At 48.1% G+C, this 20,356-nt stretch overlaps 8 protein-coding genes across 8 annotated transcripts; 6 read left to right on the top strand and 2 right to left on the bottom strand.

The window, feature by feature from the left end:
* Positions 1 to 1,104: 1,104 nt before the first annotated feature.
* AKAW2_60008A (ribonuclease H family protein) lies at positions 1,105 to 2,241 on the top strand (the record flags this gene model as incomplete). The annotated part of the gene is made up of 1 exon (XM_041692085.1): positions 1,105 to 2,241. One exon carries the CDS (start codon positions 1,105 to 1,107, stop codon positions 2,239 to 2,241), a length of 1,137 nt encoding a protein of 378 aa, XP_041545506.1.
* Positions 2,242 to 2,929: 688 nt separating this feature from the next.
* Positions 2,930 to 5,056, top strand: AKAW2_60007A (uncharacterized protein; the record flags this gene model as incomplete). The annotated part of the gene is made up of 10 exons (XM_041692084.1): positions 2,930 to 3,015; positions 3,077 to 3,138; positions 3,253 to 3,356; positions 3,411 to 3,566; positions 3,622 to 3,730; positions 3,788 to 3,950; positions 4,000 to 4,090; positions 4,139 to 4,213; positions 4,278 to 4,329; positions 4,398 to 5,056. The coding sequence occupies 10 exons, from the start codon at positions 2,930 to 2,932 to the stop codon at positions 5,054 to 5,056; spliced, it is 1,557 nt and encodes a 518-aa protein (XP_041545505.1).
* Positions 5,057 to 6,248: 1,192 nt separating this feature from the next.
* On the top strand, positions 6,249 to 7,111 carry AKAW2_60006A (GPI anchored serine-threonine rich family protein; the record flags this gene model as incomplete). Its single annotated transcript, XM_041692083.1, has 3 exons — positions 6,249 to 6,508; positions 6,585 to 6,673; positions 6,909 to 7,111. 3 exons carry the CDS (start codon positions 6,249 to 6,251, stop codon positions 7,109 to 7,111), a joined length of 552 nt encoding a protein of 183 aa, XP_041545504.1.
* A 3,550-nt stretch (positions 7,112 to 10,661) lies between these two features.
* AKAW2_60005A (GNAT family N-acetyltransferase) lies at positions 10,662 to 11,279 on the top strand (the record flags this gene model as incomplete). The annotated part of the gene is made up of 1 exon (XM_041692082.1): positions 10,662 to 11,279. One exon carries the CDS (start codon positions 10,662 to 10,664, stop codon positions 11,277 to 11,279), a length of 618 nt encoding a protein of 205 aa, XP_041545503.1.
* A 2,043-nt stretch (positions 11,280 to 13,322) lies between these two features.
* Positions 13,323 to 15,709, top strand: AKAW2_60004A (Zn(II)2Cys6 transcription factor; the record flags this gene model as incomplete). Its single annotated transcript, XM_041692081.1, has 7 exons — positions 13,323 to 13,360; positions 13,409 to 13,782; positions 13,839 to 14,380; positions 14,457 to 14,727; positions 14,782 to 14,957; positions 15,012 to 15,186; positions 15,237 to 15,709. 7 exons carry the CDS (start codon positions 13,323 to 13,325, stop codon positions 15,707 to 15,709), a joined length of 2,049 nt encoding a protein of 682 aa, XP_041545502.1.
* A 63-nt stretch (positions 15,710 to 15,772) lies between these two features.
* Positions 15,773 to 17,705, bottom strand: AKAW2_60003S (flavin-containing monooxygenase; the record flags this gene model as incomplete). The annotated part of the gene is made up of 3 exons (XM_041692080.1): positions 15,773 to 16,918; positions 16,972 to 17,336; positions 17,405 to 17,705. The coding sequence occupies 3 exons, from the start codon at positions 17,703 to 17,705 to the stop codon at positions 15,773 to 15,775; spliced, it is 1,812 nt and encodes a 603-aa protein (XP_041545501.1).
* A 424-nt stretch (positions 17,706 to 18,129) lies between these two features.
* Positions 18,130 to 18,850, top strand: AKAW2_60002A (cupin domain-containing protein; the record flags this gene model as incomplete). Its single annotated transcript, XM_041692079.1, has 3 exons — positions 18,130 to 18,471; positions 18,534 to 18,599; positions 18,656 to 18,850. 3 exons carry the CDS (start codon positions 18,130 to 18,132, stop codon positions 18,848 to 18,850), a joined length of 603 nt encoding a protein of 200 aa, XP_041545500.1.
* An 868-nt stretch (positions 18,851 to 19,718) lies between these two features.
* AKAW2_60001S (pyrroline-5-carboxylate reductase family protein) lies at positions 19,719 to 20,171 on the bottom strand (the record flags this gene model as incomplete). Its single annotated transcript, XM_041692077.1, has 1 exon — positions 19,719 to 20,171. The coding sequence occupies one exon, from the start codon at positions 20,169 to 20,171 to the stop codon at positions 19,719 to 19,721; it is 453 nt and encodes a 150-aa protein (XP_041545499.1).
* Positions 20,172 to 20,356: the final 185 nt, after the last annotated feature.

The following is a 20,356-nucleotide window of genomic DNA, read 5'->3' as shown; positions in this document are numbered from 1 at the left end:
CATGTCATAGATTAGTGCATTACCCCGGCGCGATAACGCAATGTCCCGTACAGCCTCCTCTGTGCACTGACACTTGGGTGAGGCGCTCGAACAGGCCTAAATTTGGCCGATAGTTCTTGGGGCTGACATACACGCCACATTTGGTGGACATGGACGGTGTAGGTATCCCGACCAGCGAGTCTATTTGAGTCGTTTGAAAGCCAATTCAGCTTGTAACACGCCACGCCACCTTGCTCGGGCCCCAAGATGAGGTTCCAGGCCCAACACTGGCAGGCTCATGTCTCATCCGGCACCAGTCTGACATGCATTGATATGGGTTTTCCGAAGCGGTCGAGAGGCTGAGCGAGCAGCCAAAGTGGGTCATGACGATGCCTTCTCAACGGTGGTGGGGGTAAATCCACCCGACAGCTCACACAGAATCAAGAACCCATGGGGGTGGAAGGATCCGTCGCGGTGTTGGGGAGGACAAGAGTGGAGGAAAGCTATGGTTTACTATGGATAGTAGCAGCCTTCGACCTGGCATATGCAGTGTCATGATGTTTCTCATCAGCTCGGGAACCTCCTGCAAGGACGAAGTTTGAAGAGCCAGTGATATATCCCGGGCCACGGGGATCGGAGATAGACGAACCCCATCAACCCGACAGTGACATATGCCCGATGGGGCGAGCAGAACTTGCAGATTCCGTGAACCTAGAAGGGCGAAAACAGCAGAGACACGTCATCGCGAGAGGATGACCTATCCGAGATAGTGGAAGCGAGCCAAGGAGGGAAATGTGAGTGGGATAGACTATCTGTTCGGGATACGAAGGCCGATAAGGGGAGAGAAGTGGAGCAGAGCAAAGGTTCCGACGGGAATTAAGGAGAAAAGAAAAAAGGAAAAATAACGGGAAGTTTTAAGGTTTGGCTGGCGCTTTTTTTGAGAGTCTGTTCACACACTCTCTCTTTCCCGGGCCAGCAAAGCCTGCCGATCGGGTGAAAGTGACAGGAACTAGTAGGAACCTACCGGAAGACCACCCAGTCCATGATGTCATCAGCCGGGCAAGAGTACGCAGCACCCAGGTCGGCAATAGGGCGCGCTTTCCCCTGGCAGAAACCCTACGAACAATGAACCTCACGCGGCTGCAAGCCCTGGAAAGAATTGACCCCAGACCACTAGCACCTTGGCGAGCCCAATCTTTCACCGATATTGAAATTGAGCCGGATCGGGAGAAAGCACAGACCAATGCTCTAGCAAGAGCGGCCACACCCAACATTACAGTCTTTTCGGATGCCTCGGGCAAAGAGAATCAGCTAGGAGCCGCGGCGGTGGCTCTCGACCACAACCAGCGGATCGTAGGGTCTCGACAAGTCAGCATTGGTTCGATGGAGTTCTGGTCCGTCTACGCAGCTGAGCTAATGGCGATCTACTACGCGATCGGGCTGGTTTTTCAGCTCGCGCAGAAGAACCAGAGATCCAGAGCAACAGACGCAGAACCAGCGACAATCCTTAGTGACAGCATGTCGGCCCTGCAGGTTATCAAAAACTCCTGGAACAAATCAGGCCAGCGTATCATTCAGGCGATTCACCAGTCGGCCGGGGAGCTCAGGGCGCGAGGGATCCCACTGCGACTACAATGGGTTCCGGGTCACTGCGGCAACCCTGGAAACGAAGCAGCAGACCGCCTAGCCAAAGCCACGGTAGGGGGTGAAAAGAGACACCCCTTTAGACATCTTCTGTCACGAGAGAAAAGGTACATCCGCAGGAATATTAGCGACGAATGGCACCAAGAATGGAGGGCCTCTCGAAACGGAGGACATCTCCGCCGCATTGATCGGGCCCTACCGGCCAACCGGACCCGCCGGCTCTACGGCTCGCTCCCCCGAAACCGAGCCTACTTACTCACCCAACTCCGGACCGGCCACTCATGGCTGGCGACACACGGAAAACAGCGCGGGCTCCGAGACGATGAGAAATGTGAATGTGGGGCAACGGAAACCGTGGTCCACGTGTTAATCGATTGCCCGCGGCTTAGTGGGCTACGCCAAGCCCTCCGACGGAAGATTGGAGGGGCATTCAACAATATTTCAGATATGCTGGGAGGAGCAGGACAAGGTAGGGAGGGTAGGTTCCAAGATGGTCCGCAAGACAGTAGCGTCCTCGGGGCGGTCCTGGACTTTGCGGAGGCATCGCAGAGATTCCGAAGTCGCGCGCCACGAGGGCGGCAAAACACAACCCCAGGCACTGGCCACCACAGGCCTTGACGAGGCTCCAAGTTCGTCAGGAAAGTAATAGTCTACGAGGAATGGATGTACATAGAGTGTGGAGATAGTAGTACCCTGCATGTCGCTCAGGCGAGGGGTCAGCGTATGAATCAACAACAACAACAACAACTAGTAGGAACCAACCACCTGGCGAACGGGCCGTGAGTTAGATGTCAGATTTGCTGGTCAGTAAATGGAAGTTAAGATGTCTATGGATCTGTTAGGGTCCGAAAAGTACCAATACCCCATAACCCAATACATATTCACCCATTACGTTGTCACGTAAGTTTCGGTACAGTCAGGATACATCGGTATTGTCACTGTTGACTTGTTCACTGGTCGGTAATCATCTTTTTGTGCCCTGAACAGACACAAAGGATGTATGTGTCCGCATCGTATATGAACATGCTCAACAGAAGGTTACGCAGGTCATAATCATCAAGGCATTTCTCTCCCCTCTTTCTAGCTAGTTATTCCACCACTGAAACTACTCTCCTTGCCTTCTTTCATCTGCTCATGCAAACGCCACCAACCATGGACGGGTGGTGGATCATCTCGTTGCTGGTGGTAACCCTGGGATTCTCCACGGTTAATGCGGCTTCCAGAGACCAATGGATCGGTCGCTCTATCTATCAAATCGTGACCGATCGCTTTGCTCGATCAGATAACTCAACCACCGCTGCTTGTGATGCAGCACAGGGGAACTACTGCGGAGGTTCTTTTCAGGGCATCATCAACAAGCTGGACTACATCCACGATCTCGGCTTCGATGCGGTAGGTTTAGCACTACAGAGTAGTGTTCCTCACACTTTCTGCAACTCTTCTCATATTCAAGTCTCCAGATATGGATCTCTCCAGCGCAAACCCAGATTTCCGCCCGAACAGCAGATCTCTCAGGTATGGCAATTCGAAACCTTCATAAACCATCTTCAATTTATTGTACATTGTTACATACATGATATATTTCTGTAGCTTGGTAGGTAGATAATTCAACATGTTAACAGTTCATAGCATACCATGGATATTGGCCCAATGACCTGTATTCCATCAACTCCCACTTCGGCACTCCTAAGGAGCTTCAAGCCTTGTCCTCTGCCTTGCACAATCGTGGAATGGTAAGTCTATCTCCCATGTTTCCTTGAGAACGAAGTTGACCATGCGAAACCCAGTACTTGATGCTTGACATCGTGGTTGGTGATATGGCCTGGGCGGGAAATTCTAGCACCGTCGATTACAGCACTTTCAATCCTTTCGATGATGAAAAGTACTTCCACGACTTCAAACTCCTCTCCAGTGATCCCACAAATGAGACATGTGTCCTGGATGTAAGCGTGCATCGTGACATATTACCCCTGGAAGTTTTGCTAATGCCATTCTAAGTGCTGGATGGGAGACACCGTCGTATCGCTTCCCGATCTGCGAAATGAGGACGATCAGGTTCAGAATATTCTGGGCTCCTGGATATCAGGGTTGGTCTCGAATTATTCGAGTAAGCTTTATTTCTCATCTGTTCTGGCATATTGATTAATCTGTCTTTTGTTTCTAGTTGACGGACTGCGTATCGACAGCGTCCTAAACATCGCCCCCGACTTCTTCTCCAACTTCACCAAATCATCGGGGGTTTTCACTATCGGTGAAGGTGCTACGGCCGATGCAGCTGATGTTTGCCCTCTGCAGCCAAGCTTGAATGGGCTATTAAACTATCCATTGTGAGTACCGCATCGTGATGAGTAGTTTGAGTCGTGTTGACCTTCTCAGGTACTACATTCTCACCAACGCCTTCAACACAACCAACGGGAACCTGAGCACTATTACCGAGTCTATCAGCTATACCAAGGGGCAGTGTGAGGTAGGACATGCTCCAAAGAGGAATGTACCTCCAACTGACCATATACAGGATGTCCTGGCTCTGGGGACGTTTACTGCTAACCAGGATGTTCCGCGCTTCGGTTCATACACGTCGGATATATCGGTAAGTCTAGCCGCTATTATTATCTCAACACTGAACATTGGTTGATTTTTCTGCTTATGAGCAGCTGGCGCGCAATATTCTGACCAGCAGTATGCTGGCGGACGGCATCCCCATCCGTATGTTCCCATCCCTACTCCCCATAGGAGGCAGGATTTCTCAGACACCACTGATGATCAAAATACAGTCTATTACGGCGAGGAACAACATCTGACTGGATCCTACAATCCAGTCAACCGCGAGGCTCTCTGGCTGACCAACTACTCGATGCATTCGACTTCCCTCCCCGCCCTCGTCAAATCACTGAACCGCCTTCGATCATACGCTAGCGGAGATGGTGAGCAGTACACGCAAAATTCGCAATCTGGTAGCGATTACCTCTCGTACCTGTCAGCTCCCATTTACAATTCTACCCACATTCTGGCTACGCGCAAGGGGTTTGCAGGCAATCAGGTCGTGAGCGTCGTATCCAATCTGGGAGCCAAGCCAGCCAGCAAAGCCGCCACGAAAATTACATTGGGCTCAGACGAGACCGGATTTCAATCCAAACAAAATGTGACCGAAATCTTATCTTGCAAGACCTATGTCACGGACTCCAGCGGGAATCTGGCAGTGGATCTGAGCTCGGACGGGGGTCCGCGCGTGTACTATCCCACAGACAGCCTGAAGGACAGCACCGATATCTGTGATGATCAGACTAAATCGGCGACCCCGAGTAGCTCCGCAGCCTCATCCGTCAGCCCAAACCAATCCAAGGGGTCTGAGACTTGTTTGTTTGGGGTGCCGCTGGGGATAAGCACATTGGTGGTCACCGTTGCGATGGCCACGTCCTACGCGTTCATCTAGTCCCTTGAGCCTCTCTTCTGATGTTTATCGCCTGTCTTTCCCTGTTTCGCATTACCCCCATGGCCATTGTTCCCTATTACGCTCTTTCATCTGTCTTGAAACTGTGGCTTTACATGAAACCCTATATTATGCCTCTGGCTGCACCAATAGAGTACTAAGGATAGATTGTGGCGTCTTGCCTCTTACTAGTCAACCTGACATCACCGTAATATACATGTGTTGTTCCTTCTAGATCTAAATGAATTGTATTAAACGCCTTATAGCACAGCGACCAGATTGTCCGTGTCTCTTCGCGTAGACGAGGTAGTAGTAATGGAGGGTGATCACTTTCGGAATTCCCGACTGTTGCGGGCTTTCTCGTTCTTTGATGGGTTGCCCTGACGGTCGGGCGCACAGGAACCGGCTCGGCTTCGGTCACCCTTGGGAAAACAACCACAACCACAAACGACAACAAGTAGCCTGCCAGCTTGCAGGATGACCGCAGGTCCCAGGTAGATACACTCTGCCAGCCAATCTGTCTTGATCGGGACATCTTACCGTATTGAACGGGTATGAAATAACAGCCAGATACTGCCTACAAAATTAGAAGTACGGATCTTTAACAGCCTCGATTTCCCAAAACCCTTATCGGCTCTTCCGTCTTGCAGCCAATCCCTCCTAGTGCCAACCTTGCGCTGACACGAGATGGCTTCAACTTGCTTTCCCAGCTCGCGTCTTTATCTGTCAGGCAAATTTCGCACCCACAGCCAGTCGTATCTGAGCATCCCATTGGTCCGATATTGTGATATATCCAGCACACCATGACAGATCACTGCTTCAGAGACATACATCCCGGTCATGCCCGATTGCTGTCACTCTACGTGGAAATGTCTCGGATTACACTATGAGGTCCCTTTTTTTTTGCTCTTCCCGCGAGAGGCTCAGCCCATACTGGTGATCATCTCGTATTGCTGGTTCAGTGTGCGGTCTAGACAATCAGCCTGGTCTCGATCTGTTGGGCTTCAGCCAAAGGCTGCTGAGTGATTCAGTACAGAGAAGTATACCCGGTGTCGTTATACGATCCCGTCAAAGGGAACCCTTCTCAAAGACGTTATATATATATATAGCAGGCAAATATCCCGGTAGGGGATATGACACTACTACTTCCTAGCTACTAGTATCCTCTGCAGTAGTGATTCAGAAATTTATCAACATGCGCTTCACTATCACCGCCGCCTCACTAAGCCTCATCTCTTCGGCTTTGGCCATCACCATCACCGAGCCCACCTCAGGCACTGAATGGGATTTCTCCACTCCCAAAACCATCAAGTTCACCAGCGATGCCAACGATCCGTCGGTGATCAGCATCATCTTGCGCACCCAGGACGGATCCTTCCAAACCAAGCTGGCGGACAACGTAAAGACTTCCACTGGGGAGTACACTACCCAGCCCAACCCTAGCATTTCCAACGGGTGCGTACCCTAGACCGTGTGAAATCACCGACAGTTGGAAGTGGGAACACTATTAACTTCCTATTTTCCATCCTAGGTCTGACTATGAAATCGAGATCATCGACTCGTCGGGCGAGCTCGCTGTGAGCCCGACTTTTACTGTCGAAAAGGGTGCTTCAAACGATGGTACTACTTCCTCGTCATCTTCTTCCACTTCCACTACACCCTCTTCCTCTTCCTCTTCTTCTACCTCCTCCTCTTCGACATCCAGTGAGACCGAATCCACCACAGTCACCCCTACGACTGCGGTGTCTTCGACAACTACCTCGTCGAGCAGTCATCTATCTTCATCTTCAGGCAAGATGTCTTTTCGTTATTGTGGCACGGCGACCTCACTGACCGAAGTGTGATTTCTCTACAGGATCGACTACGTCTACCTCCACGTCTTCATCCTCTTCTACGGGTACTACGCTCGCCACGTCCGCGTCTTCTACCTCGGGGTCGAACAGCACTGCCGCCACGACTACCGCTCAGCTATCTACCGGCGCGGCTTCATCTACATTCAACGCTCCTCAAGGGCTTGTGGCTCTGATTGGTGCTGCTTTGGCGCTTCTCTACGTCTGATCATCAAATTCATTTCGGGATCATGCACACGCTTGCTTTTAGTCTACGAGTGATGATAATTGAAAATAGAACTGCTTATTTTGTGGGGATTTTTTTGGTTCTTTGTATTTGTTCTTTGTAGTCTTAAGGCATAGTCACTAGTACCGGACTAAATCTCTCTGCGATTGCTTTGGCTTAAGGGCGCACTAGAAAATGAGAGATCAAATCCCTATCGAACCCATGAGCCGCAAGCGTATGTCGATCCAGCGGGGCGCGAATTGACAACAGATCATCTCCACACTTCCTTGCCGATCGAACTTTTTTTTTCCTTTTCTTTCGCTGGTATCCGTGTACTCTCGATGTTAGGCCTCTGTAGCACATACCCAGATGTCAATATCGTGGTTGTTGAAGGTTTCATCATGAAACCGTTTTTTGTGCCCTCCTTGTTTTTATCTTGCCCGGAGATATATGCTTGGGACTTGTTGACTTTTCCGGTTAATCGAAGTATGACCGATTCTAAATGTAATCTTACTTTCGGGTGCTGTTCTTTGTGACGTACTAACAACCCTTTTGCTGGACACGTCACAGATAGATCAGCGCACTAAGCAGCAGGAGATGCAGGGATGCTGACGGGAGATCTTTGTCCAGTCGGATCTTAGGGCCTGGCCACGCTTCCACCACCGCGGCCATCAGTTGCGACTACCGGTGAGTGATTACGAGACGGTACCTTACCGTATATATTACTTGGGAAAAACCTTCAACTTTCATGAGCCATCAAAGGCATATTAAGCTAATCAGAGATATATTTTGAATTGAGACTTTTCGTATTCTTTCACACTCATGATGACTAGTATGTGTGCTCCACTTCAAGCAGCCGAGCCTAGAAACATTCAAGAGAATACCCAATACCGTGGGATGACACTCCTTACGGTTCCGTCTTACTTCTCTACTTCTTATCTTTCACCTCATGCTCTATGGGTCCATCCAATCACTACGTGTTAACTTAGGTAAGCTACTACCCAACAGGAAGAAAATTTTGCGATGGCGGAATGTGACATCTCATCCCCAATAACATGGCAATCTTCACACCGCCGGAAGTCGCGTATGCATCTCGGACTGCACGAGATAAGGCTGGGTCTCCCCTTGCGTTACAGCTTCCGCAGCAGTTGGTTTCTTGTTTACCTGCTGTGTAACCAGTTTTTGAACCTCGGAAAGTGATGCAACTTTCGACGACCGACACCTATTTATAGTCATCCGTCCTATTAGTGCAGACTCTTTCTGGTCCAGGATATACCAACTCGCAGCACCCAGTGGGTTACTGATTACATATGTGTACCCGGAAGGTCATACATATTGTATCGTTGATATGGTAATCTCAATAATTGTAGTGTAATCGGCACGGCCAGCGTATCCCAGTAGTCGTCTAAGAGACGAAAGGTGCCACCGCTGTGGCAAGAATACCACCCGAAGATCCAGGCCATTCCAGATGATATAATATGCTTTCAGTAAGGGAGATCTCACAAGCCACACGGCACGCGTTTCTCGCTCTGGATCCTCAAAAGGCTCCGTGGGTCTCGTAAATTCTACTTGACGGATTCCTGGCTTCCCCGATTACTCGCCTAGATGGAAAAACCTCGCGGAAGTGCGCATTAGGTGTCTGAAGAAAGGCCGTTCCTGTACTGAGGAAATTAGACCAGCAGCAAATGGTGTGGGCAGGCCATCCCGACCCCAGTGGCGTAGTTGCCAGTCGCGAGGGCATGCCGCCTGTTGATGTCGAGACTCACGAAGTCCAAACCGTATCTGGAGAGGGGATGCTCGCATTACGACTGAGGTCGGTCCATTTAATATCACCGATCACCTTGGACCCATCCGCTTCACCCAAGGTCAGCTCAGCCCGGTACTCTGAGCCTAGGATGAAGTAGAAGGAAAAAGCCTATCTCGGCTAGCTGTCCGCTATAATACCATGACCAGAATGTAGGAACCCCGTTAACCGCAGACTGTGGCGCAACTCTCATCCCTATAATGATGTGCATGCGTGTAATTCGGAACACCTCTGGGAAGTCAATAATGCAAATGATATATAATCCCGACGAGGTAAGCTCTGCTAGACAGGCGGTCTCACAGGTTACCGTGCAACTGACAATTTCTTACTTGCGCAAGGACACCGCCGTAGCACCAGTGCTGTAATCTCCCACGAGTTTCACATCGAGCTGCCGGAAGAAGGTTCGAAATTTTGCTGTTTGAAAGAGGATATTACTACCGCAGCCCACGCAATTCCTCGCCGGAAGGACTGGGTCTGTCTATCCTGTGTCGTACATCACTATGCAATATGGGTGATTGATCATGAGCATGGATTGCGTCGAAGATAAGGTAGGCTACCGGCAAATTCTGTGGATAGCAGACCTAGATCATGCTATACCACTGTACACAACCATCAATCTTGATACTGAATGAGAGTCAGTGTAGGGGCTTACCTGAAGATCAATATTGACAATTCAGTCGCACAGTGGCACCATCACTTGTCCCTGATTGTTGGAAGATAAACGCTGTCGGACATGGCCTTCCAGCGGAACCTTTGGTGGCGGTACAGTAGATGGAAAAAATTCACTGGAGAGAAATGCCAGCAAAGAACCAGCAGGTCATAGAAGACAAACATTCCAATGTGGCCAACACTAGACGCGCAAAGAAACTAACTCTTTGAGTGGGTTATCGTTGTGCTACCACGTATTGGATTCATAGGTCGCATTTCCCCCTTTTCTCCCAGATTTTAGCCGGGGTTACATACAGACAGTCCTCATGTGTGTTGTACCCCGGTCAAGTTATCCATATTGCATTCTTGCATTCGTCTGAGCCGCGTCCTTCCGACATTATGGACAAACCAGGCCTTCTCCCATCTGAACCCTCTTTTGTCCTTTGAGTTCTCCTCATATCGTTCAGTTGAAACACCGGCAAAACTTGGGGAACTACAATGATCGTTATCTTGTGGCCATTGAGGACGGTCATCGGGAGTAGCCTGTCTAGTAGATTACTATGTAGCCACGGTCACGTGATCTAAAAGTCTGTATTTCAACTGCTTCTCTGAGCCACCTAGTTAGAAAGAATCAAATAGTTATTATAATCTTATTTGTCAATCTTTAATAATTAGTGAGGTGGCATTGGTGCTGAAAACGGCTCTGGGAGAATTCCATATCATTAACTGGGGGATTCTGCTGTCTAGAATCGATTACTCCGAATTATATGTAATCATCCGCAGACCACAATAACGGCATTAGTTGATTTTTTAGATTCCACCGATATCTGGCTTATCCGCGGTAATCGTCAGACCTTATCATCTGATAAGAACGGGGTTACTCCAGGGTCCGCTGCTAACCGTGCAACTTGCCATCCTTATTAGACACGTCTCCTAATCAATCCAGCATCCTTCTTAGTATCCTTGAAAATTAGATCCTAAAGAACCAAGGGATTTCTAACAACCTACTACTGATAACACCACGAGTCTAGAAGCTTCCTATATTTATGTAGCCTCACCTTGGCCATTTACTATACAAACTGGACCATCGCAATCACCGCCATGATGACCAGCACATCCAACCCGCCAACCAACTTCGCCATCTCCACCGCCCGCCTTGACATCACCTACTTTGACCCGACCAGCCCATCCCACAGCGCCTTCCTCGCTCACCTCTGGAACACCCCCGACTTCATCGCCACCAACGGCAAAACCTCCATCACAGACAGCCATTCCGCCCAGACCTTCATTCAGACCCGGATCATTCCCCAATACACCCGCAAAGGATTCGGCCTCCTCCTCGTCAACCTCAGGCCCACCTCCAACTCACCTCTTCAAAACACCCTCCCGATTGGCACCATAAGCCTCATGCAAGGCGATCCGCCAAATTGCTACTCTGTACCAGATGTGGGATTCGCTATTCTTCCAGAGCACCAAGGGCGAGGATACGCGACTGAGGCAGCGAAGGCGGTCATTTCCTACGTGCAACGCGAGTGGAACGTGCAGGGGGTGTTTGGGTTTTGTGCGCCGGGCAATATGCGTAGTCGGAGGGTGTTGGAGAAGAGTGGGCTGGGGTTCAGGGGGGTGAGAAAGTTGAGGGTGTTCGGGGGGAGGGAGAGTGCAGTATTTGCTTTGGTGGGAATGGAGGAGGATTTGGGGGTTTATGGGATTGATACATAAATAGATATATTTCTATTATGGAAAAATCCAGGTATTGGTTACACCACAAAACTGGTACTAGATTTTGATATTTGAGTATAATATAAACCTAGCATTCAGGATTTTAATACTAGTTTTTTTTTTTTTTTTTTTTTTTTTTTTGAAAAAAAAAAGAATATCTTTTTATTTATTTTATTTGATTTTATATCAGCCTTTGAAATTACTGCTCAGAACTAGTAGCTATATGTATAGTAAAGCTAAGTAAGTTATCTAATAGTGTATATATAGCTTTATATAGATAGGTATAGGTATGTTAGATAAGCTACATGATCTAATCAGCTATATACTAATTCTGCCGGCAGTAAACACCAAAAAATTGCATTTGCCCGATGGCTGCTATTAACCGCCGTAGGTCACCCACCCAACTACTAACCTCCCGGCGTGTGGCTTAAGTACCCTGTGGTCGTATGTATTCTACCGATAATTGGAGTGCAATATATAGGACTCTGGCCAACAAGCAGTTCATCATTCTCGGCTACTCTTACCAACTTACACCTTTTGCCAGATGTATTCTAGACCTTGAATTGCACCTGGACGGTGCAGGAAAGTAGGGTCGCATCTGCGTCGCATTCACAGTAGCGGTTGTATGTAAAATTAACATTTGATATAATAGGTGTCTAAAAGTCTCGGGACATCTCGCTCCCGTGTCTTACGTGTCAAAAATTTCAACACCTTCAACCAACCACTATACTATTAAGATGAGATCTTTCAGTGCAGAAATAAGTATAAATTGAGGCTATTACTCTATTCCCGTGAGCCTACGCCTGGCGCACGCTCTGTTATTCTTTTCAAACTAGAAGTAAAGATGTTTCCAGGCAAACTAGCTAGTTAATCTAATGTCTTATGATTCAATAATTCATTATACAGAACAATACCAATTTAATTATTTATGATTTAAATCTCTGTCTAATTTAGATGGCTCTTATAACCTTGACTACGCTACTTATCAATATATGTTTTTAATAATTTGCTGATAATTTAAAAATAAGCTCCAAAGTTGTAAGATGTATATTCCTACAACCCTCGCGATCCTCCATATCGCGAAGAATGTCAATACTGGTATCAGTCCGGTCGCGAGGCTTGGCTAGCATAGACAATCACGTGACCCACGAGCTACCTGAGAATAATACTCTATTCGCGAGCAGAGAATAGGATAGTTAGCAACAATACTTTAAGGAAATACAACCCTACATTTGTATTTCGCGATAAAGATATATCCTTGACACTATCTCATTACATTCACTCTTATAAAGATTGATACCAAAGATCCTCTGTATATAGAGAGGCCTGGTAGAATTATTGAGTATGAATAGAGTTATTTGGTAGGGCGGGAGGCGGGTGCCCGAGACTTTTGAACATGTAGTGTATGTATATCATACTAATACCACAGTAGGACATCACACTTCGGGCCCATGTACCGAACCTTCTAATATTAGCAACGGTCGCTCCGATACATATTCTCGAGATGAATGAATTCGATATTATATCCTTCGTAAACAAAACAAAGACAGGTAAAAATTAAAATTGCCAGAAAGGATGGGAGTGACAATGCTCTCTACAATAATCGGCAAGTCCCCATATCCGTACATTCACTTATCTTCTTGAGTGGGCCAAGGCCCCTTCATTACAGAAAGGTCTGAAAATAAGATGTCGCCACGCGATTTTAGATGGTAATACAAGGCGTAGGCAGATACACCTCTAGATAGTAAGGAAATGGACCACTCATTCATGCTTCCCGATCGTGAAGAGTGACAAGACTCCTTTCGGATAGGGGTCCGAGGTTCTCCGCAAGTGATAAGCGTTTTAACAAGACAAACATGGTTGGATCAGGATAACTGGTAATCAACGGGTGGTTGTAGATACGCGAGCTTTAGCCAGATAATGACTAATCGCATGAAATGCGGGGTTCTGGGGGGACATTGTGTATGCGAGTCATAAGTTGTTCTTCATGGGCACGACTCACCCCCTTTCTTGCATGTAATTACTGGCAATCTCGCTGACAAGATGGGCAGGGTCACAGAAAAGAAAAGAGTGGTCAATGCGTGAGTGATTCCTCTGCATACTAAACCGGCTACACTAACAGGAAACAGTTGCTCGCGATGTCGGCAGCACAAAATCAAGTGTTCCGGCATCTGTCCCTGCAACAATTGTCTCCAGCGTAAGGTTAACTGCAAATTTGAAGGGGAGGAAGCAAAAGTATACATTACAAAGAAACATCTCTCCGAGCTAAAACAAAGGAACCTAGAGCTTGAGGAGAGAAATGGCGCTTTGCAACAACAGCTGTCCGCCTATGCGAAACTGACGCCGAACATGTTGGAAAACTTGAGTCCACCGACTGAAACGGAATCACCACTGGGTATGGTGGATGAGCCCAGAGATTCAATTCAAGGGGACGAAGCCGCATTAATTAATACTCTGGCGTGTGGACCACCCAAATATATTACGGATGGTGCTGGACGGCCGCGTAAGTCAATGTTACCAACCCTCTTTCGAGCCTTTCATAACGATGAAACCCCACAGATTTCCTCGGTCATACATCAAATTGGTCTCTTACCATACGCCTCCTGCATCTAACACATCAAGCTTTGTATAAGTGTCCTTATCCTACTGCTGCTCATCATATTGATTCAATGACCTACATCCTCAAATGGGATGGCTTGCGCAGTCCAGTGGTTCCTGATATCCGACGCTTGCCGACCCTGGATCAAGCCGTGTTTTTAATAAATACGACGAAGTTCCATACTGGGCAGGTCTTTCACTTGTTTGACGAAGAGTCATTCATGATTCAGCTACAACAATTCTATGAAGAACCCAAGCAGGATATCCATACTGAGTCCTTATGGTTTATCCACTTCCTTGTGCTCATAGCCCTTGGTAAAGCATTCGTTGGGGCCCGAGCTAATGGGGTAAATCCTCCCGGTGCGGAATACTTTACAACTGCTTTTATGATGCTCCCAGATTATAGCTTTTTCTGGAAAGATCCATGCACTTCGGCAGAGCTTCTTTGCTCAATGGCCTTATACATGCAGTCAATCGATTGGAGAACCTCGGCACATAACTTGGTAGGTCATCCTAATTCTGAGATATCTATAATATGGGTTGATTAATCACGATGGATCTAACTTGACGTTGCTATAGATCGGCCAGGCACTACGGATGTTGCAAGTGCATGGCTTTCACACGAATATTTCGAGTATCTCCAGTAACAAAGACCTTTTGCGATACCAGAATGTCTGGTGGACAGTATACGTTCTCGAACGTCAATTGTCAGTTCTGATGGGCGTCCCTTGCGGCTTCAGTGACAATAATATCAGTGCCTTCTTGCCCCAATACCAAGGATCAGAGACCAAGACTGCGACTGTAGCCATTCATGTCAAACTTTCACAGGCGCTGAGCAACGTAGTGAACGGTAGGCCTTTTCCCCTCTTCTGTCATCGCACAAGACTTCTAAGGATGATAATAGCTATATATCGAGAAAATGGCGATCTGAACTCGACTCTGGTGAAAGCAACACAAGATGTTTTGCAGCAAGTGGCGGACGTGGCATCTGACCTTCGTGAGAAATTCCCACTTCCTAATCAAGAGTCCCGCAGTGGCATATCGAGAGTATCGGGGTATTTACACCTTCTTTATCATCAAGTCAGTTAAGTCCACTTGCCGCCTGGATGCGTATGATACTAATCCATTTGGCAGTGTATAATGCTTGCAATCCGCCCTTTCTTGTTTGGACTAGTCGAGACAAGTGTCAGTTCAGGGATCCTCAATGTTGCGGTGCCCACACCCATCCAAATTCTCCTCCAGATTTGCCTCGAATCGGCGAAAAATACAGTGTGTATACTAAATGCACTGTGCGATCAGACTTTGCTAGGTTGGTATATCTATGCTCATGCACGCGATTCAATCTGACCGTTTGAATAGAGTGCTTTTTACCGTTTGACTTAGAAAGCGCAGTGTCTGCCGGACTCGTTGTGACGATGGCCACATTAGTCTGCCCAAACCTTATCGAGAGCCCTTCATCAGTTTTCAAGGCACTGTCAGCTCTCCTAGACCACATAGAAAACGAAGGAAACTTGATAGCAGCCAGTAACAAGAGGGAGCTCGCCGACATACACAGTCTTTGCCTTAAATTGAAATCAGCACCGTCTATGGCATTATCTTCGCAAATCGCTGCACAACTCGAGGAGGGTTTGAATCTCCACAGTGGAGCCTCTGAGATACAGCCGGGTGAGGATGTGACATTAGGGGAAGCGTTGCCCTCACATTGGGCAGAGGACATGACGCCTTCTCAGTTACTCGAGGTGGTGGATTTATTGAACGAAGATAATATTCTGGACTGGGTAGACTTCCCGACCAATGCCGTGGATAACGAACTGAGCAGCCACATAAAATGATTGGAATACACCTGTTCGAACAATGGAAACTGTTCGAACAATGGAAACTGTACTTTGAATCTCCTATCTGATCTCTACATCATCCACAAAATCCGTATGATCTAAATACGACGTGATCGCCGCTGCATCAATCTGCTGTTGCTGTTCAGCAACAGTCCAGCCATTCCCAAACCAACCAAAAATGTTACCGTCATACGGTTGTAGCGCAAAGTCCTCCCACCTCACTTTCTCCAATGTTTTGATATAATGCAAGCTGCTTCCCGGCCACAAGGCGGTTACCCGACCGCGATTTCGCTCTTCATCAGAGGCTCCCAGCGGCGAGGTCTTGTACCAGCTTGCGCAGTCTTCACTGTAGACCGTTCGTTGGAAATAGTCCTCACATAGTTTCGTAAATGCGTCAACTTGTGTCTTCTTCGGTTCCACCAAGCCAATATTATCATAAGCCATCCGGGAAAGGACCTGTCCCACGTAGGTATGAACCTGCTCAAGCATGATCAGGAGATTGCCAGCACCCTGAAACGAATTAGGCCCCAAGGACTGAAAGAAATTTGGGAACCCGTCAGTAGCTAGACCAAGGTAGCTACGAGCACGTTGACTATACTTCTCGCGGAGGTTGACCCCGTCACGTCCAATTATGGGGAACCCGGACCCGATGTGGAAGCCAGTGGCACAGACGATAACATCAACGGTGCGATGGGTGCCACAGGCAGTTATAATACTAGTTTCGTCAATTGCAGTGATAGGCGCTGTAATGACGTTTACCTTGGGCGAAGTGAGAGCTTCCAGGTAACCCGGGCCAGGTGTAAGGCGCTTGCAGAGAGGTGGGAAATCAGGCAGTAGCACTGTGAAAAGGTCAGGCCGCTCCGTCAGTCGGCGCTTCATGTCAGCTTGATAATTGATCTTGGCTAGTTTTTGAAGATCGCTCCCCTTCTGTGATTTGGCGTAGAGTGTCTGCATCTCCAGTTCAAGCTCCTTGCGGTACTGAATGTATGATACCGGGTCAGCCTGCCAGGACCTCTTTTCCTCATCAGTATAGGCGAAGTTTCCTCCTTTTCCATTGGTGCGTGATGCTAAGCGATCACCGCCGTGCTGGTTCGAAATCCAAGTTTTGCCGCGGACGTAGTGGTCCATCTGCTTGACCTTGTCCACAAGGGCAGGTACGATTTGTATGCCACTGCTACCAGCACCAATGACGGCAACCCGCTTACCCTATACTGCAAGTCAATATAGAACGCAGCAAGATGGCTGTCAGATTTCCATACCCCAGTGTCATACCTCCTATCCCAAGAGGCGCTATGCAACACCTTGCCCTTGAACTTATGCAATCCCGGAATGGCAGGCCACCTCCATTCATTCAGCATCCCAGTACCAGTCATGAGTACGTCCGCAGAATCCTCAAATGTCCGTCCATTCGGATCCGTCTCGTCCAAGATCTGCACGAACCACTTTCCTACCGCGTCATTCCAGCGAGCGCCCACACATCGGTTTTCGAATTTGATATCCTTTCGCACGTCATACTTCTGCGCCACTCGCTTCCAGTATTCCAATATCTCATCAGCACCAGAGAAGAAATGGCTCCATCCCGTCCATGATTCGAAGCTCAACTGGTAGCTGTGGGATGGCACATCTAGTAGAACAAGTCAATATTACTGTTCACATGACTGGAGGGTGGAGGAAAGAGCAGCGTCGTCCTACCACAAGCGCAACCAGGATAGTTGTTCTCGTACCAGGTTCCTCCGAGCTCAGGGTTCTTCTCGTAGATCGTCAAATCTAGATTAGGCACAGCTTGGCGGAATTTGATGGCAGCTAAAATTCCTGAGATACCGGCGCCGATGTATATGACTTTGAGAGGACGTGGCTTATCGACCGCTCGCTCTGATATATAAGGACTGAAGTATCGATGCCGCTCTTGACTGGTGCCACTGACATTATTGGGTAGTGAGGGGGTGGCGCTCGTCGCCTTGACGTCTTCATTGTCAGCCATCAAAGGAGCCATAGTCTGATAACTGACAGGTATAGTGCTTTCCTTCTAACGGTGGTAGAAGGGAAACAAGACAAGTTACCGTATTCTTACTAATTGTGATAGAAAACATTTTCATTAGTGGTGGTGGTATTTATGTATCAATATAGTTGAACTTACTCAACAGAAGATCAGCTTCGAGTGAGATGAAGAGCCGGAACTCGGGTAGGGGTCCGGCTCAGACTTCCAAGAATCTGGTGGGTATTATTTTCGGACTAGATCCGACTAAATCGGAAAGAGACAAGAGTCGGGAGCGGAACGAAATATAGGTATCATAAAGACTTCCGACTGTTGTGTTCAGAATCGGAAGTGCTGCCGTATGCCTATAATTACTTCCAACTGAGCAAGATACAACCTAGCCATTCGTTCACCAAGTCACGTCCAATCTCCCCTTGCAGAGATGTCGTTAGAACGGGTCGAGCCGGAGCAATACTTTCTGCCTCCCACTCCTTATGTCCCAAATAGCAAGCTTCCCATCCTCGTCTACCGCAATGCTTTATCTGATACAAGCCCGCGAAATATCCTTAATATCATCGAACCTAATGGCTGGATTCAAGGAGGCCAGTGGAAGACCTACAAGGTCCCTCACTTTCACACACAGTGCCACGAGTGCTACGGTATCATTAAAGGAGGGTCCAACTATCTACTTGGTGTTGGGCCTAAGGACCCTGAGGTCGATGAGCAAGGCCATCCTTACGGAATGAAATTGACGGTTCAGAAAGGGGATGTCTTTGTGCTGCCGGTGGGTATTTTATCCAAAGTAAACGCGATGTTTCTGACAGGGGCTCTTACAAACTGCCTTAGGCGGGAATATGCCATGCATCGCTAGATTCATGGGACGACTACGAGTTTATCGGTCTGTATCCTAATGTGAGTGCCACCACCAGATAAGTTTCCCCGGAAAGAGTTAACAATTATATGCTCAGGGCATCTTGGAGGCGACCGGTCATCGCTTCGATATGAACTACGGGCTGAAGTCACCGGAAGAGACTACCTCACTTATGCGCCAGAGCGAGAATGTCTCAATTCCGCCACTAGATCCTTTGTATGGCTTGGATGGTCCGTTGCCGCGGCTTTGGAGCAGGGCAGCTAAGGAGAACTTCATCGGTGCTCGTATTTGAACCAGTGCATTACTTACATAACCTGGCCGTGTGCTTCAGTTCGGAATCTGCTAGAGATTCGACCCCTATCTGAGTTGCAGCACATTTGCGAACCTATCAATGATGTTCTCCAGGTAGTCCTACCATCTGCCCTGGTACAACCTTAAGCTTCGTCAAACCTATTTAGTGGAATATCCCGAAGCCCGCCCCTTCCGAGAGCCCCAAATCAGCTACTAGTAGCTAGGGATGAACGACAACGTAGACTCCCTTCATGTTCGGACCCCTATCCGAGTGCGCCGTTCGGGTAAGAGCCCGAAGGCGGATGGCGGCAAGGATCAGTCCTTGGACCCCGCATCTCGGCATGCAGGCAAAGAAGGGGTCTAAAAACACCCTTGGCATCTCGTTATCTGCTGGTTTTTAGGTTTTCTATCAAGTAACGGGGCCATATTATCTGCGAATATACTATTGTACTGTACCGTAAAACGACGCTGGCGATTAGATAGAAGAAATTTGCGTTGGAGGCCAATTATGTGTTGCAAGAATAGAAGGCACATAAGAAGACGGCCGCATTAATTTGCCTATATGCTACCAGAATGTCGGTCAGTCCATTGGTCCGTAGCCTACTACCGCAATTATAAAAGCTCAGACTTCTCGGCCGCGACAGAGGCAATATGTACCGCTACTTTGAAATCTGTAATCCTGAAGCACTTTCGAGTGTCTGCCACTCCTCTAGACCTGTTTATGAAAGAAATGGTAGCTACTTCCAGGTAACTGCATCTTAAAGTTTACTACAGAAACTGTAAGGAATATGCAGGGTAGTAGTACCAATGATGTTTATATTGTAACGGTACTTTATGCGAGTTCATCCAGGCTTCCGATGTACGCTCATTTATTTCTCATAGTCTGATGCCCGTTTTATAGCCCCGTTAACCGCCTCACCAAGTATCCCGGATAGCTGCCCGTGCACAAAGCCAGAAATAGCCTGCTCAGTTATGCTACCGGGTGTAGACAACGAACGTTGGAGATTCTCAGGCTCGATTTCCGACAGAAGCATTCCTACCGTGCCACGTATACACTGTGACACAATCGGAATCACCTTGTCACGTGGAACACCTTTGCTTGCAGCTATCCTAGCAATTTGCTGCACTGCGACGACTGCAAGCGCATTGGAGGCTGCACTTATGCCGGTCAGGGAATCGAAATGCACATCAGAAACACGGAAAACCTTTCCCAGAGAGCCGAAAATCCAAGCGGCCAGTTCGACCGTTGCATCTGTTGCCCGGCTGGGAGCGTCGGTCAGAAGGGTTGCAGATTCAAAAGTTGCGGCTCCGATAGTGGGCATCGCGCGAACAACATCCTCTTTAGTTTTTCCTTCACCGGTAGCTAAGATGTGTCGAAGTTCGTTTAGGGTTTTTATTAGGGTTTTAGGGTTTTATTAGGGTTTATTAGGGTTTAGGGTTTTAGGGTTTTTAGGGTTTTAGGGTTTTTAGGGTTTAGGGTTTTAGGGTTTTAGGGTTTTAGGGTTTT

This window comes from Aspergillus luchuensis, chromosome 6 (assembly GCF_016861625.1).
Source record: "Aspergillus luchuensis IFO 4308 DNA, chromosome 6, nearly complete sequence".
In the NCBI taxonomy this organism is placed as follows: Eukaryota; Fungi; Ascomycota; class Eurotiomycetes; order Eurotiales; family Aspergillaceae; genus Aspergillus; species Aspergillus luchuensis.
Note: the sequence above shows the minus strand (reverse complement) of the source record. Positions and strands in the feature narration are given on the sequence as shown.